At 36.8% G+C, this 18,381-nt stretch overlaps 1 protein-coding gene across 5 annotated transcripts in view; it reads right to left on the reverse strand.

The window, feature by feature from the left end:
- Positions 1 to 388: 388 nt before the first annotated feature.
- The window catches only part of RELCH (RAB11 binding and LisH domain, coiled-coil and HEAT repeat containing), a 76,864-nt gene continuing 58,871 nt past the window's right edge, over positions 389 to 18,381 (reverse strand). For 2 of the 5 annotated variants that reach the window (XM_085052076.1, XM_085052078.1), the window contains 7 exons: positions 14,954 to 15,036; positions 13,954 to 14,017; positions 12,253 to 12,391; positions 11,785 to 11,901; positions 10,678 to 10,766; positions 6,291 to 6,361; positions 389 to 2,180 (listed from right to left, as the gene is read on the reverse strand). In XM_085052076.1, coding sequence (XP_084908202.1) covers positions 2,060 to 2,180; positions 6,291 to 6,361; positions 10,678 to 10,766; positions 11,785 to 11,901; positions 12,253 to 12,391; positions 13,954 to 14,017; positions 14,954 to 15,036 — 684 coding nt within the window. In that variant the 3' untranslated portion in view covers positions 389 to 2,059. Of the gene's footprint in view, positions 2,181 to 6,290; positions 6,362 to 10,677; positions 10,767 to 11,784; positions 11,902 to 12,252; positions 12,392 to 13,953; positions 14,018 to 14,206; positions 14,290 to 14,953; positions 15,037 to 18,381 lie in introns of those variants that run through there. The other 3 variants (XM_085052077.1, XM_085052079.1, XM_085052080.1) reach the window with 3 other exon arrangements.

An 18,381-nucleotide genomic window follows, 5' to 3' on the forward strand; every position in this document is an offset into this window, starting at 1 on the left:
GTAGGTGAGCAGCCTCTCCCACAGGCAGCTGCCCTGCTGTGGAATACAGAAGCTTATCCACAGACCTGTCATTTCAATCTCATGACTACAAAGCTGTCTCTGGCACTGCAACTGCTGGAGAAGTCAGGAAAGAGAAGGAAAAAAAAAACCAAAACAAAACTGTGGCACAGGAGACAGAGAAGAACAGACCTTGCATGAATGTGGCAGTAAAGCCACATGTCTAGAAGCCAAGCACACAGAGATAGGAAATTGAGCAAGTTTTGTCTATACCACCTGCTATGTAAAAAGAGTTAAGGCTAAAGAATTTCTGTGCATTAGATCTCTCTCCTGTAAAAGCTCTTTTGCTGCGACAATCTTTTTCAGAGAAGAGCAGAAGTAACAAGACAAGGCAGGTATACAAAACTTTTTATTGACAACAGAACAATAGAGAGGAACGTCACCACTTCCCATTCCTCAGGAATGTCTCCATTTCACAGTCAGTCTGCTAAAAGTATACTTTCATGGTAACAAGCAACACGAAGGCATGGAGCTGTCTGTAACCTCCAGAAAGTTGTTGGATCAGTGCAGTGTAAGGGGACGGATGGTGAGCACGGGAGCAGCAGACCCTGTCACAACACAAATGTGGCAGGCAACAGAGTGGGCAGAGCCAGCAGGCACAGACATGGAGCAGTCAGAAGCCTCAAGTTATCTCCATTATTTCCATCTAAGGGCGATACCCGACGTGCTATTCCATCCAGATTCTGTTTCAGGAGTGAATACTTTATTCTCTCACTCTTTTTGCTTCCCCTGTCCTCAAAGATGTCCATACTTCCAGCTGCATGGTACCGTGTCAGAGAATGCCTGAGCTTTTGTATTTGGCTACCTCATGCATGCACTTGAGTTTACTTTCAGAAGCTTACATTGACATAAAAAGGGGGAAAAAAAGTGCTGCATAAGAAGAAAAGGATTCAGTTGTTAATGCTTCCTTGCTAACAAAAATACTTGGTAGTTGTTGAAATAACCCTTGTAATGTCATTTTCAAAAAGTATGTAGGCAGTCTACTTAACATTTTAAAGAAACTGCACATCAAACTTAACGTAATTTCAAATACTCCAAAATTAAACTTGAACTGAAATTCAACCTAAACAACAAAATATCTTAATTTTAGTTTTCACAGTACACAGACTGCACACTGAGTGTAAGATGAAAGCAGTCTCTCTCCTGCGTAAGGTATCCTCTGCCTGCAGAACTATACTGGGGACCCTGTGTAGTAGCTTATACATTTATTAACATTTATTAACTTATCATGTTTTGCCTTTACTTAATGGATGTGTCTGTGGATGTGTAGACCTGTAAAGTGCTTTAAAATAAAACCAAAACCCCAACAAAAGAAAAAAACCCTCAAAAATCCACATAGATGTGAGAATTTTATCTGAAGGACTTTGTACAGCATTTACAATGTCAGCATAAAGCATCTGGAACATGAGCATTCCCTGCAGACTGATGCAGTGCAAGCAGTCTCATACATTAGATACTGCAATTCCTCTGGATTCAAGATGCACAATACTTACAAAAACAACCCTAGAAGCACAGACAAATGCTGGTGGCTCTTCCTCTTCTTTTTAGAAACACAATTAAAAAATCTGCATTACTCTCTCATAATTTAAATACATAAGTAATCTCCACTTTTATTACTTCATGACAATGACTTCAAATTTACATTATTTTAAGTACCGTCAGAATAGCTCCATGTATAATACAGATATTTGCTGATATCCTGTCAGAAAATAAAAAAAACCCAAAACCTTCCACTATATAAAAAAAAATATGCTGGAAAGACAAGAACACAGAACAGGGACTTGGTACAGACTATGATTTCAGTTTTATATCAACCACAGTTGACCCAAAATTAACAGATACACAGCGATATTCAAAAGCAGTGCAAATATCTTTGGAGGTTAGAATAAAATTATACTACAAGAACATAAGACAGAAGAAATTAAAAGGCAAGTACTTCAAGTACAGGAACCAGTCTCTGTGAGGTCCACCTTAGTGTTAGCTGGGAGTTCCTTTTCCCACCTTACTTCTTCCTCTGGAACACATTAGCCAACATTGCACCTGATGTAGTCAGCTGGCCCATTTTGTTCAAAAACTTGGTCTTTGTATCTTCACTCACTAGGCTCGCTGCAATTGACATTGAGCTAGGAAAGGAAAACATTTAGTTGTGTAAGACTACAAATTAAGAAGAACGTTATGGTGTTGTTTTATTTATTAAGCAACTAAATTGTGTTTTAGAGGTTTCAATGAAAAAGATCAGTCTGTGAAGAAGAACTGAAAAACCATCACTACCTAGTCCAAATATACACTCTTAAATTGATTATAATTGCTCACAGTGCCTATGAAAATGGTAAAATATTTTTGTGCATACTAGTTTTTAGCACCTTTGGATCTCACCATATTAGCATTTGTCACCTATTTGGGAATTTCCCCAGTGACCAAATACCTCTGTGAAAGACTGGCTTTGCATTCTCACCAGAAATGTCAATCCTTATGTTTATAAAGTGTATTAATATTACCAGTGCTAGTTCAGACAGACCCTTCTAGCCCAAGTATCCTGCCTCCAACAGTGACCATTAACAGATGTGTAGAGAAGAGCAAAAGCAATTCAAGTACAAAACAGTGACCTCTCTCCTCAATTTTCAACTCTCTTATTTTCTAACTACGTCCACCTGAACAGAGTTTAAAATTGGTGTGGATTGTCAACCCAGTAACTCTCAATAAATCTTGACTTTATATTGCTTGATCAGCTTTCCTTTGATCTCCTTATAAATTTCTTGTAAACCCCACCCTGAGTCCTACTGGGTCAGCCCCTTGCTGGGTCAGGAGCTTCTCCTTCTGGTTCTTGTGAATGTGGCTCCTACCACCTGTGTTTGGATGTTCCTACTTGTGACATACTAGATAGGACAATGGAGAGTCCATAGGTTTCCCATAAACTGGGCTGGAAGGAGCAATCCAATCCATGTTGAAGCTGCAAGATGCTACAGCTTTGAACAACATGTTAAGAAATTGTCCCGATGCTGTGAAATTAACAGATTTAATTTTTCTTTACTTCATAACATATCAGTGAGCTCAACTTCAGATATATATAACTGTTTAGCATAGCAAGAGTCATCTGTCTCAAGATAGAGCAAATGTACAATAGCAGGAGTATTAATAAATACTCCATATTCCTATGTTTGTATACAAAATGGCAAACGTTTTTCAACACTAGACAAGGACAATTTTAGAAAACATTACCAAATAAATTCTCCCTTGTGAACTCAGTGTGGACTCTGCATTTCAAAATTATAGCTAAGACCACAAAATCTGTCTTACTGGCAAAGGCCAGATTCCAGGAACTGACCTTTCAGTCTGCAGAGTTATAAACAGTTCTGTTAGACACACTTGCATCAAGGCAGATCAAATTGAAGTTAACTCTGAATTGTTTCAACAGAACTTGAATGATTTCTTCAAAGGCAGAAGGGATGCACTCAGTACTTTTTCCCATTTCATATCACAAAAAAAAAAAGGTGCTTAGTGATAATGATTTCTGGTTCTTTTAAAATTACCTTAAAAGGGAATTAAGCTGTACTGTGGATTTACAGATAGTTTAATTATAAACTTTTAAAGTGAAATATTTATTTCAGGCACAATCACATGTCTACATATTTTGGCTTGATTAAACATCTTCAGTCAAGTGATGAATCACATATTTCCAGCTGATAAAACTCAGCAGGTAAATTACTCCTACTGTAAGATGGATGTCTTATGCAATTTCCTTTGATTTCATGATAAAGCAAGGGCATATAAATTATTTAAATGACATTTTACACTCACTATCTGCTGGTTAAGGACAAGAAGCTATCTCAGACTGTGATGTATCCTAGAGTTGGGTGTAGCTATGAAAACTTATTTGGGAAATGCTGTACATTCCAAGCATTAGCAGCATTAAGAAAATAAAACTGCTCACTTCAGAAAAGAAAGCCTAGCAACTGGTGACAAACCTGCAGTTTTAAACAAACTGTGCTTTCATTATTCTAATGATCCTGATAAAGTCTGATGAAAAAACAGGAGATGTTTAATTGATTTTTGAAACTGTTTGGGGGATATCAGCAATCTGATGTCAACAATTAAAAATTAACAACTGTAGAGTCTAGAAGTTCACATTTCTGTGTTACTGTAAATAGAAACATAATCCACAGCACCCAACATACTCAGAAGTTTAAATATGCCCCCACAGTACTTCCATTACTTTGCAAATTGAATATTTAAACATAGCAAAAAATAATATGAAATCAAATAATTTGAGTCTCATATCTTTAACTAAAGAACCCAACAATGCAATAGTATATCTTGTTTGAAACAATCAGTCCTACAGAAAAGTCCTTGCATTTGTTCGTTATTGAAAAATCCAAAACAAAACTCAATCCACAAACAAAAATAATGTGTTAACATAAAATTTTTGCCTGGTCTCTAGATAAATTAGATGCTAAACAGAGTTCTGCCTGTTTTATGGGGAAGCTCTAGGCCAAAACAAACATTCCTGGTGGGCAATTAATAACAATCAGTTTGTAACATAAATTGTTATCCATGATTGAAATACCTTTTTAATTGCTAAAGTGAATGTTTAACAAAAGTGGCTATCCAATATTTAAAAATAAGAAGTTTATTCTTGTGCAAAAAACTTTCTTGGATCCCATATTATTTGACTTTTTCTAACAGCAAGGGGAAAAGACAAGATAAGAACATCTTATGATGGCTTTTGTGTTCATTCTGATTTCTGTGTGTGCATTCCCATGCTGTTTACAAACCCCAGTAATTTATATCCCAGTTGCATTTAAATCCTTTGTCAAACATATATTTGTCACTGAAATTAGGAACTGAAATTAGCAAGGGCTTAGCAAGTAAAAGGAGATATTTATGTATTTATGTATTTGAAAAGGTCATTTCTTCAGTGGTAAAATATTTCTTGTTAATTTTGTACTGTACAGGACTGCAACCATAGCCTGATTTTGAGTAAGAAAGGGGAAGGCTAATTAAAGAACAAAGGAACACATTGCAAAGACTTATCCTTTTCAAATCTTCAAATTTTCAGCAGTTGCATTCTAAAAGAAAATAGACTAGATGTATCAGGTTTGCATTTATCTGTTTCTGCAATGGCTTAATAGGACTAAATGTGATTTCAAAGTATTTACTACTAGTAAAGCCTGAAGTATTTTATTTGGTGCATGAGATCCTGACTCTTTTCCCACACCACATTTCTTCTGTTCAGTTCTTATACACCTTTCCTATTTTAGTCATTCTCAAACTACCAGTTGCTTCCAGGACTATGGCCAAGCTATTTCAAGAAGTAAATTCTATCAGTTTATTACAGATAAGGAAGTATGACATGAACAAGCTTCAGTAATTGTCTCAATTCCCATGGCAAAGCATTGGGATTGAGAACAAATTCTCTTTTCAGATACCTTCTCACACTCTCCCTGGCAACACTGCTAAGGATTTATTAAGTTACGCAATAATCCATGAGAAGTTACCTGCTGCACGCCATTCCAGGTAATAAGCAGGCAACAGAGCACATACAACTCATCCTAATGACACTGAGCTTTCCAAATTTCCATGTCCAACAGGGGTCCACTGGCTACTTTTGTTATCAGGAAGTGCACACATATGATACCATCTCGGGGTGCCCATGCCCCATGTGTTTGATGCCTCCTTGGAGAGCTGGGTTTACTCTGTGTTTGTGGAAAGCGTGTCTTACCAAAGTGCAACACAGGTAGCATTTTCCCAAAGCCAGCATACTTCCTAAGCAGCATACTCACACAGGGGGTCAGTGGATACACTGGAGAAACTGTTCTGATGTGCAATGCAGGCTAGGACAGCAGCCTGGAACAAGCCCCTCCCAGGACCAGAACAACTCCCACAGCCTGCAGGCTGTCGCCCCTATCATGGCAAAGTGTCTGCTACATACTCTGCTCTAAGCACTTAGGCCAGGCACTCCCTGCTCTCTCAGACAGAGGACAGAAATCTAAATACTGCTTTAAATGAATAAAAAATTAAGAACAGAGGACATCATTGCTATAAAAACTTTTTTTGTCCTGTGTTTGAAACAACAGAAACAACCACAAGCTGTATTAAAGTTTCTTAAATCTGTTTTCAAACACAGCATGTGTCAGTGCAGGCTTTAATGTCACAAACCTTGGACACCATTATGGAATACACTCTGAAGAACAGTGCTCTGGAGGCACATAAAAAAAGGGAAGTGGAAGTCTTACCCTTGCGGTTCTTGGACGGTCTTGTTTTCCACTTTCTGTTCACATTCTTTTATCATGGAGCTCAAAATAACCTAAGACACATAAGGAACAGAGATACATGACATTTGACATTTTTCTTTTAACATTAACACTTCCTATGAAACCTATTCTGCAATTAATTCTGACATTAGCAGAACTGTTTAAAATGTTTCCCTGGTATTTTTTTCAGTTGCATTTGAGTTCCAGTTATCTGATAATGCCTTGTGGTTAGAAACAACAAAAATGTTCAAAATACCTTAAGGAACAAAAACATTTTCCAAATAGTTACACAAGTTCAAGACTCCCTCCTGTTTCCCCAGGCTTTTTAAAATAGAGCTAAAGCACACTCACTTCTGTGACACACCGTATCTTCATGAACATTACGCTTGAAAGAAAAAACAAGGAAAGAAAAAAGGATGGCATCCTGACACAACATCTTAATGAAAAGGAAGTGCTAAAGCCAACTTGGTATCATTCCTCTGATGTCTTCCAGAGCTCCTATGAATCAGGGCTTTTTTTCCTTTTCTTAAGCCATTACAGTGTTAAAGGTTTCTGCAGAGTATTTAAGACTGAAAACACTTCCACACTGACATTTTTACTTTTCTCCAAAAATAAAGGAATGCTTCCCAATAGTAGGCTTTAAAAAAAACCAACCAAAAAAACCATACAAATAATTAATGGGACTGGTAAATGCCTCCCTGCCCTGCTCACAACAGTACTGTTTTGACACATTAAAACAAAAGCATTTGAAACACTTAGGCAAAAGAGTTAGAATGCAAAGTATGAAACTATAAATATATATATACACACATATAAACACACTGCATAAATGGAAACTTCCTCTGTTCACCGCTCAGAAGAAACCTAAATATTTTTTGAGACACTTTTGAAACTTAAAATCTCAACGCTACAAGCAAATAAAATTAGTAGTGTCTTACCAAACCTGAGTATATACACCAAAGGAAAAAAACCCTATTTTCAATCTCTAAAATACATATCAGTCACTAATGGTTACTACCAACTGGTTACTATTTTAAAATGTATTTGCATACATTAAAATGTTGGTTTCTGTTAAGTCACTTTGGACATCTGCAGCACAACCATTAATTACATTGATAAGATGTGGCCTGGTCTGCAGATCTGTGCCACTGTTCACTCTATTTCTCCAGAACTATTACTTCAGAATTTGAAACATTTTAGGTAGCAGGTGTTGCATACCCTTGAATGTTTCAGAGAGCAGCATTCAAACAGGACTACGACTCTTCCTGCTAAATTTGCTATCCTTCATTTGCATAAAATGTTACACAAATAATGCTCAAGGGGACAGAGGTACAAGACAAATACATTCAGAATTCCAGTGAAAAAGCAAGCTTTTTGTCCTGTATCAAAAAAAGCCCTGAAAGTTCTAAGCACAGCCACCATAATTTTTGTTACTTATCATTTCTACCTGTGCACTGGAGATTTTCGACATTTTTGTACCTCTATCTGAATCCGGATGTTCCAAGTATCAACAATATGAAGTCTTGATCAAAGGGGAGAGTAATTCATCACGGACCCAGTATCATTTCAAGAACAGGATGGAGTTCCCATCCACTGCACAGCTCCTTCTGGGAAGACTGTGTAACTGTTGGATGAAGTGGAGCAATTCTTCCCTCTGTCCCAGATTAATTTCTAAACTTCTACATTGTGGCTTTGCATATACTGCTCAGACCTATTCCCTTGGGTTCTCTTTCTTTGGTCATAGAACTGATTAGGAAATAGATATTTTAGAGCAGTAACTATATTTAGAGACACTTAAGAGACTTAACATGCTTAAGTCTTATAAACAATACTGCAGTATGTGGACTAAATATTTTTATCAAGTACTGACTCACTGTAATACAACACAAAATCCAGTTATTTTGAAAATACATAGAAGGCCAAGTGGAAAACGAGGAAGAAGGGACTTGACATTGAGCTAGAGATGCTGGTAAAGTATCTGATGTCTGCACAATGTGAAATATTTCTTTTAAACATGAGAAGGTCTGACCTAAATGGCCAACTTACACTTTTATTTACATGAAAGGAAGGAAAACAAATATGAGGCATGAGTGATAAATGCTGCCTGACAGGACCACACAAGCCAATTACACAGTGTTACCTTTCTGAGATGAGCATCAACTCTGTACTGACATTAGAGCCATAAGAGCTAAGGCTCTGTGATTTACAAAATGTGTGTTTGTGAAGTGATATTCCATTTGAACAATGAATAACACCAAAGTAGCCAAAAAAATGGCTTATGCAAATATCTAATTTGAAACAGTAAATGGCATTTATGTCAGAAAACATAATTTTAAGATAGAAGGCTTCCAGGACAGACACCAGAACTAACTGGACCTCAAAAGCCTCTATCATAATGCCTACAAACATCCTGTTGAAGCAGAAAGCTGACCAAGCATCAGATATCCATTTCTACAGTAAAAACTGTAGTGAGTTTTCAAACTCACTGGAGCAGGACTAAATATTTTTTCATTTTGTGTTTATCTCCGGCTAAAAAAACAAAGCACTTGGCATCATGCCTGAAGTCACTTAATCACAATAATGCAGAATGTGGTAATGGAGGATTTAAAGCGATCTTTACTTACTGATTTATTTTTAATCCTATCCAGTTCCTTCTCTGACTACAAGACTCAAACTCAATCAAACCTCTTGTTCTAATTAAGAGCATCTTTTGAGCTGACTATGCCTTTAAACATTAGAAGTTACTTTAAGTACAAAAATGAAACAGCAATATTTGTATTTGTTATCCCATTAGTGAAAGAAAATGAAACTTCTGACTACTGCAGCTTTCAGATATATTCTTGAGACTTCCTAAACTACAATCCATCTCCCAGCTCTCTCTCTCAACACAGAATATCTATCATTGCCTCATCTCTGCTGCTTGTAAGAAAGTGCAATTCTGTTGTCTTGGACTAATGCTCATATCATACTAGTGCTCCTTCTGATTCAGCCTTCTGAAGTCAGATTCTTTCAGGTTGGAAAGTTTCTCAAACAATAATATACAGAAAATGAAAGACTGATACTACAGGCTATTAGATAGAAAATGTAACTAGAAGAAGAAACTTTGTTACCAAATATAAGAACTTAGGACTCCTAGAAAATGCTGTCATCTCAATTCAGTTACTTTTGCAAATACAAAAAAAAAAAACATTCTCAAAAATTCTCTTTCATGAGTTACTTTCATAGTAACTCATGAAAGTGTAGTATAAACTTTCAAAGACTACAACAGTATTCCTCTGTACATTCTGATTAAATCTCTTCCTACATCCCTTGAAATGTTCATCCTGTTCAGATTTCCCGCAACATGCAACTAAACAACATCTCTTTTTTTTTCTGCTACTGACTTAACATCTGTGTGTTTCAATCTCTGCTAGTATTCATACTCTTCAAGTACTTACCAAAATAATTATATGGCCAAGATTTTAAAGTTGCTCAAGTTGGCTTATTCTGCTATTTTTTTTTTGCTACTTTCTGTAAACTCCTCCTACCAGAGAAGATCCTGTTTGTTCCCATGTTGTCCTGTCTACTTCTTTTAATCTGCTCTTTACAATTCACAGAATCACAGAGTGGTTGAGGTTGGAAGGGACCTCTGGTGATCATCTGGCCAAGCACGGAGACTCCACAACCTCTTTGGACAATGTGTGTCACTGCTCAGTCATTCTCACAGTAAAAAAAACCCCAGCTCTTCCCACGGTCTCTGACTGTGTCACTGGGCACCACTGAGAAGAGCCTGGCTGTGTCCTCTTTGGACCCTCTCTTCAGGTATTTATCTGTACGCTGATAAAATTCACCCAAGCCTTCTCTTCTCCAGGCCAAACAGTCCCAGCTCTCTCAGCCTCTCCCCTAGCCCTTCACTGGACTCTCTCCAGTACTGGGCAGCCCAGAACTGGACACAGTACTCCAGATATTAAGTGTATCCCATGTATTTTAGGACTCTACTTCCATAACCCTTAACTATTTCTTTCCTGAACTCCACCAATTTTCATCTGCATTTCCTTGGATATATTGTAGCCAAGTGAATCCTTGCTTTGATTAATACAAAGATGGCAAAAAATGTTTCCTTGTTCTTCAGTCTAAAGATCTGTGTTTACACATGCATTTCTGACAGTTGAGTATTGGTCTGCAGAGGTTCTCATCTTAGAAACACTTTTTACAAGATTTTACTGGTTTTGAAATCATGTGACCTATTCTTTAGCAACAAACTCCTCAATGCCATGTTTTGATACCACTTATGAGCAGCTCTCCTTTACTTGTGGTTTTAAATGCCATTACATTTCAGCTTCTTCTGCCACCTACATCTCATACTCAGTTAGTAAACATAGCTGCTCACCTCATGCTCTGGAGAGAGATGCTCCATGTCAGTTCGTAAACACTTCAGTCCTGGTAAAAAGTGATTGACCATTAAATCCTCTGAAATAACTAAAACCCAGGTTGTTAAGGTATTATAAGGATTGCCTTCTGAAATAATACAATTTCTTTTTCTGTCTTCCAATAATGTGCTAGGGAACACAAGGACAGCAGCAAAACTAAGAAAACAGAACAGCATTTGACACTTCATAACTAATAAATAGAAAAAAGATCTTAAACATACTTAACATCATGTATTTCAAACATCCATAACATTATTTTAATATTTTTTCTTGATTTACTGATTAAGATCAAGGGTTTTGTTTTTGTAGCTTTATTTTTTGAAGTATCTATCAGTTCCACTGTATGGGGTCTGGATGAGATAAGAATTCATTTTCAGCACAGGAACCCTCACAGTGCTGTGCTTTGCATTGCTACCTAGAGAGGTGCTGGTAACACACCAGTGCTTTGGGTACTGCTGAACAGGGCTGGCACAGAATTGGTGCTCTCTCTCTCAACATTCCCCCCCACCAGTAGCCTGGGGGTGGGCAAGATCCTGGGAGGGGACACAGCCAGGACAGCTGACCCAAACTGACCAGAGGGATATTGCATACCATATGATGCCTGCTCAGATATAAAAACTAAAAGAAAGTAGGAGGCGGGGCGAGAAGACTATCTATTATTACAATGTTTGTCTTCTGGAGCAACTGCAACATGCGCTGAAGCCCTGCTTCCCGGGAAATAGCTGGGCATTGCTTGATGGAAAGTAGAGAATAAATCTTCTGTTTTGCTTTGATTCCATGCATGGCTTATGCTTTATTAAACTGCCTGTATTTTGACCCATGAGTTTTTCCTTCATCTGATTTTCTCCACCACCCTCCCCCCATCCTGCTGAGGAGGGGAGTGAGAGCAGCTTGGTGAGCACCTGGTGTCCAGCTAACCCATGATATTCATCTGAAAACCTCTACCTTATGCTGAATAGATCATGTTTTACACCACAGATTCAAAGACAAACTTATTATTTCTCAAGTATTACACTTTTCTTACCACCAGAGAAATAACAACTGAACTTCCCTTAAAAAAAGGATACAACAACAGGAAAGAGCACTGTAGGATTCAAACAGGTGGGTAGCAATATCCAATCTCTTCGAATCAACAGACTGCTGGTTGTTGACCAAGGCTAACTTGTGCAAGTGTGGAATAACAACTGGAAAAGTAAATACAGGAATAAGTATTTGAAATGGCTTTCCACAGACTTGTTTAGCATTAAACAGTTGCTATGTGGCAATTGCAGGCACCTGAAGCTTTACACATCAGCATGGAATAAGAACTGCTAACGATTGCTTTTGATGGGATTCCCCTTGCAATTTTAATGGATTGACTCAAACTTGAAATAAAAATTGTGGTAGCACCACCTAAAATAAAACGGTACCTTGGAGTACCTTTGAAATAGTAACAGTTTACAGAAAAGAAAGAAAAAACCACCAATATAACCAGCATATCTATTAGCTTTTAGTCAGAGAGAGGAAGACTGCATCTTCCCATGGACGTAACTTACATTCATCTCTAAATCTGGGCTCAGCATTAGGTCCAACTCTTCCAAATGTTTTTATGATTTCTGTATGTAAAGAATGTTGGTCTTGATACTGAGGGTCCTCCAGGAAAGATGCCAGCTGCATTTTCACTCTCTCCAGAAGCTTAATCATTCCCAGAGAAATAGAAAGAACAAAAAAAGAGTGATGATAGAAATTGTTACTGTCAGTTCAGAGTATGTTTACAATCTTCCATATTTCAGATAACAGATCTTGGACTTTCTTCAAATTTACAGATTTTTTTCTAACAGGACATTTCAAACTCTTCAATGTACCTCTATGTTTTAAAGACTGTTACCAGGGTTTTAATATGATCTATCTTTCAGCAACAGACAGGTGATCCCATATAGCTGATCTTTCCTCCTGAGGTTTCCTTGAGTCTGATACTCCCTTTTTTTACCTGCTATTACAGTTTCCCTCTTATTTTTAATAACTACAGAGTTTTCCTGTTTAATTGTAACTTAATTAATGGGGTTTTTTGCAACAAATCTCAATTAATAGGCTGAATTTTTTTTCAAAGGACAGAGAAGCAAAAGTAACCATCATGAAATCAATGGAATTAAAAAGATTTCTCCAACTAAAGGCTAGAAAACTGAAAATAAGATTACGTAAGTATTTAATTTGCATTCAAAGTTGAAAAAACAACATTTTATGATACATTTTGGAAGGTACTATCAGCTCTGGACTTTAAGGCTTATTATAATTAGTGCGATCGATACAGTAATTTCTGTGTGGTAACAAAACAATAATGTTCTTTTAACTGATTATAGGCATGCATTCCAAGCTACAAAATTCTAACTTTTCCATCTTCCAAGTACGTGTGAGTCATCACTGACTTGACTCACATTACTCACATTTCCTCAAACACATTCTTTTAGAATATGTTGAAATTACGGGAAGAATGCAAGCTCTGCAAAAAGCTGCAAGGACTTATAGAAGAAATTCGACTGCACAGTTGTTATACGAAACAAAATCCAGTGTTTCTACTGCTTACAGCAGAATTCTGAGTGTCTTCACAATTCTGATCTATTCACATAGTATCATAATTTTAAATACAAGGAGAAGTTGCATCTCTACCTTATCTTCAAGGAATATTTTGGTAATGTCACTATGTCTTTTAGTGGCATCTTGGACACCAAGGGCTAAACCAGCAGATATGACTGGAACTACAAGATATTTTAGAAGAATCTCGTGCTCTTTTAAAGTATTTGGGAGCCAAGCAGGGTATCGTAAAGCATCTAAAATGGCACAATATACTTATGTAAAGATAACTGACTCCCACCATGATTTTTTGGTCACCATTTTAAAATAGAACTATTTCATTTGGAAATAACAGAGTTAGATTTCACAATTGTACTGCAGAAGGTTTAAAAAACATTTTGAGCATGGGATTTCCCATCTTCTAGCATAGGCCTCCCCTCTACTTATCTGTCTCTGTTTATGTTTGGTTTGAGATTTAGAAGGAAATGTTTTTATTAGTTATGAGGGTTTGTTTGTTTAATAAAAAAAAAAAAAAAGAGAGAGAAAGAAAAAAAAAGGCTATTGCAAAACTGGAAAGCATTTTGGAAGAGAATTTGACAAAGAAGGAAATAATTTATGAGTTGCCCTTTCTTTTACTCTGGATTTTAAGCTACCAAAAAACAACAGGCTCACAACAGGTGTCTTACCTCTCTCTGAGTAACAGTTTCCATGATGGTCCCAAAAGCAGGAATTGTAGCAATCCTTACTGAACTACAATGGAAGAATAGAGTCTTTAAGATGTATTCAACACCAGGAACAAAATTACTTAATGCAAAATTACAAAATTAGTACTTTTAAGTTACATTAGTTTCTAGCAATGACCAAAACAAAAAAAAAAAAAAACAGCAGACCAGGAAAAAGACAGACAGGATTAACTCAAAGTCTCAATCTGAAACTCACAATTCAGGATCACTGGACAAGGTAACAAGGGCCGGAGCAACCCGCTTGTCAACTAATGCTTCACTCATGCCTCGAAGAGTCAGCTGTAAACCAGTCAACATGCAATAAAAAACGCTTTGGTAAACTTGAAGAACTGGGTTAGCTGTGACTGAGGATGGGCAGGCAGACTCTTGGGGTTGTTCTTGGTTTAGTCACCCACACAAGACATTAAAGCCACTAAGACTCTATTCATGTTGTAGCATCTGTTAGTAACAAGTTGTTAGTGAGATTAGCAAAGCATCCCTCCTTAGCTTGAAAGAAATACCACATCAGAATGTCCAGGAAATGAAGCACCATGGTTGTCTATCAGAAATGAGATACAGCCAAAACTACTTTGCATTTCATTAATGCAAATGATACTTAATTTTCCAGTAGCAAAGCTGATAGCACTATGGAATAGTAGTATCCAGCTTTCTGCTAGAAATTATGTAAGCAAATTTGAAAACTGAGAACATTATTAAATATAGAAAACAAAAATTAGATTACATGGATTTAAGTTTTCTATATAAAGTTTGTTCAGCATTTCTATACAGTTTAATTCTAGGTTTTGCAGTAAATATTTTTATCTAAAAATAAGTGATTTAAAGGTTATTTTTGTTTAGAAGTAATTAAATTTTTGTTGAGATAGACTAAGAAACATAACTGATGGTTATTTCTTCCTAAGTATTAAGAGAGATGCTAGGTATATAAGACAGTCAGGGAACTTACATTTCAGGGTCACTGGAGAGAGTAATGAGAGCAGGAACAACTCTCTGAGCTACCAGAGTTTCATGTACCCCCTTCACCAACAGCTGAATGGTCGGAGCAGGGGGGTATCACAGGTGATGCACGGAAAGAGTGAGCACAGTATCATGGGAAGAAGAACGGCACAACCAAGAGAGAGAAAGAAAAAACACAAAAAGCAAACCAAAATTAGAAGCTAAGCAAATACTGCTACACTAGAGCTTCGTAAATGCAAAGGCGTGAAGAAAGCTAGTGGTCTGGCAATCAGCACAAACATGACAAATTCAACAATACGATGTTTTCTCTATTTTCAGGTATTTTAAAACTTGAACTCAAAGCTTTAGCAAGTAATTGCACATTATAATTCAGATACTAATACAATTATGTATTATAAGTAACCTTATGTATAATTAAACACTAAAGCGATGTCAATTTGAGTTTGACGATTTCATGTAAATGCTGTTCCTAACTCAATACAACAGTATTTACCATAGTAGGTGGCTATCACATGTAACACAGAAGTCTTGACTAAACCAAATGTGTGTAGTTTTCCCCACAGTGAGTGATACTTTTCACACCTTTTAACAATGAGACAAACAGCACCTTTCCAGATGCCAAAAAGCTTTCCTGAAAGTCAATCAGGACTACTTGATATTTAACCACCATCCAAGCAGTATGCATGCTGGGCTATGCAGGTAGAAAATGGAGAATCCTTGAATTATTCATGAAATGTATTTCCTCAAGTCTTTTTGCAAACTAAGGAAGAGATATTTGTTGCAGTGCATCCCAAATGTTAAAAGCTTGAAATCACAGTAAAATTCATTATCCATGAACACAACAAAGTTGTTTGAATCTAGATGTTCCCAAGTGATTTTTTTACATTACCTATGTTACTACACACAAGCATTTGCTGCATATGTTGCAGATACCCTTTATGTGCTTTCTTCATATGAAAGCCTACCAATTTTCAAAAATGTCAAGTTGCAAACTTTTTTCATATTCAACAAAATGGCGGGTTTTGTCTTCATTAATAACAAGGGGAAAGATTAGGTATTTCCATTTTGTGTCTTATGTAAAGAAGTCTGCATATATTTGTCTGGTTTAGGAGATAAATACTAAAAGCTTATCAGTAAGTTTATATGAGTAACATGAAACATCTTTTTAATATTTAGCTATATTGTTATTACTCATATTGCATAATGAACACAAATTCTTAACTTTTCCCCTGGGAAAAGCAATAGCCGTCACTGTATCAGTACCAAAATCAGGCAGTATTTACATCTTCTTCCTAGAGAAGAGTTTACACTATGCTATTTGTTAGAGCATTCCTGCTTTACCAACTCTGAATTTAAACCAAAGTAAGTTGTGAAAGACTGGAAGGAACCTGACTTTCCGGAAGCTTCTATATAAAGCAGTTGTTCTTATGAAGCAATGCTTGGGTGTGCATGTATGAGCAGACAGACATGGAACAGTGTGTCATTACAGGCAATAACTGGAGAAGGAAGAATGGGGAGAAGCTATTTAAGAACAGAATACACTACTGGTACAAAGCACCTGGAGAAGCAAAGTTGCAACATCCTATACTTGTTGTTCAGAAAGTAACAGGATGTCAGTTCAATGACATTTTAACATTAATACATTTCACAACTATTTACATTGGCAACAACTCCCAGTGCCACTCTGTTGAGGTCATGGGCTACTCTTCAAACAGCTGTTAAGGACATAGCACACTGTTTGATTATGATGGTTTTAACTCATATACAGCTTTACTAATTTTCCCATTTATTAAAATAGAGAATGCTTACAATTTTCAGTCTCGGACAAACAGGGACTTGAGTTTCCTTTACTAACCTTCATTTTGAGAAAAGCCTAGCAGTAATACAGTGCTTTGGAAAAAAAAAAAAAGAAACCAAAACAAAATGTTTGGAATTTGTGTAACTAGCAAACAATTTAGAATGATCTCAGCTTCTTTCCTATCTGGTCTGCCACATTTCTAAGTATGGTAAAGCACGGTAAGCAGACACGTTCCATCATACAGAAAATAAAACATGCTTTATAATACAAGTGTCATTCTGAAGATGTCCCTAACCCTGAACCCAAACAGACCAGCAAAGCTTATTTATATCTCAACTACGCACTTCATGTTCAAACCACAGCAAATCTGTTTACATCAACATTCAAATGGAAGTTACTGACTAAAAATATTAATACAGAAGCAACAGGAACAGCTGGATGGACAAGGCCATGTAGCAGCATGTAAGGTTAGAGTGAGACAGACAGTGCAAATTTTTATCTTGTTTTGATTCCTCTAGATCATTACTTATGCCTACTACAGCTTAAAAATTGTAGCACAAAGCTTCCTGCTCCCAAAGGAGCGAAGGAGTGGAAAGGCCCCAAATAATTTCTGTGTCCTTCCAATCTTTGACAGACTGTAAAGGTTTGGTAAAGCAGTCAGGCCTGCAGTCTCTGTGCTGCTCAGAGTCCTTACTGCTCTCATTTAGCTGTCCTGCAGGTCACACACTCTTCATCTCATTATCTAATCACTGGGCTTTGCCATTCAGCAGCCTCTGAGGTTACAGAAATTCCTTAAGTGATGGAATCTCCCAGTAGTGAAACCAACTATTACCACCTCTTAGCACAGGAGACTTCCCAAAATGACGTAATGCCATGTATAAATACGTATGCTATGGCTGTCCAGGAAGTGGCAATATGGTGCTATTTTCAAAGGAGAAAAGTATCTAAAAGAAAGCTGCCTAGGCTTTAGTAAAAATTGAAGTATGCTAAGATGCAAGATACGAAATAGCATGCATAGACTGCCTAAAAATAATCAACATGCAGCTGAATTTGAGAAGAAGCTGCCACCAAGACAATACCCTGTTGTAACTGAAGTCTTTCACATATTTAGCTAAAGTTTATTAGGAAAAAAATAAGCTTATTATTACAAATATGACATAAAAATGCTTTCGTTAGATGGGAAATACATTTTAAGGGTGTAAAAAAATTGCCATCTCCTTTTTAAAGGAAGAGGAGGGGCAAAAAAAAAAAACAGAAAAAAAGGACATCGTTGGATGTTTTCAACTGAAGTCTCATCATAGTGGTTGCTTACTACTTTTTCAGCTCTGATTGCAGAGTTTCAGTAAAGAAAGCTAATGGATACATTAAGTGCTCTTTTCTTCTGAGGCAGACTTAGACTTTGTTTTTGAAGATGAATACAAGATGTTAGATTCAACTAGATGTCCACTGCAAAGCTATCCAAACAAGTCAAATGTGGAAGAAATGCACAAAAAAAAAAAGAAAGAAAAAGTAGTGATGATTAGAAATATGTGTTTCTAACATGCAAAGGACAAAAAATTCTCAGTTTGATCAGCCAGTGGAGTATATCCCAGAGTTTTTGCATATGCCTTTTAAAATGA

This window comes from Lichenostomus cassidix, chromosome 2 (assembly GCF_008360975.1).
Source record: "Lichenostomus cassidix isolate B80296 chromosome 2, HeHo_3.0, whole genome shotgun sequence".
Taxonomy (NCBI): Eukaryota; Metazoa; Chordata; class Aves; order Passeriformes; family Meliphagidae; genus Lichenostomus; species Lichenostomus cassidix.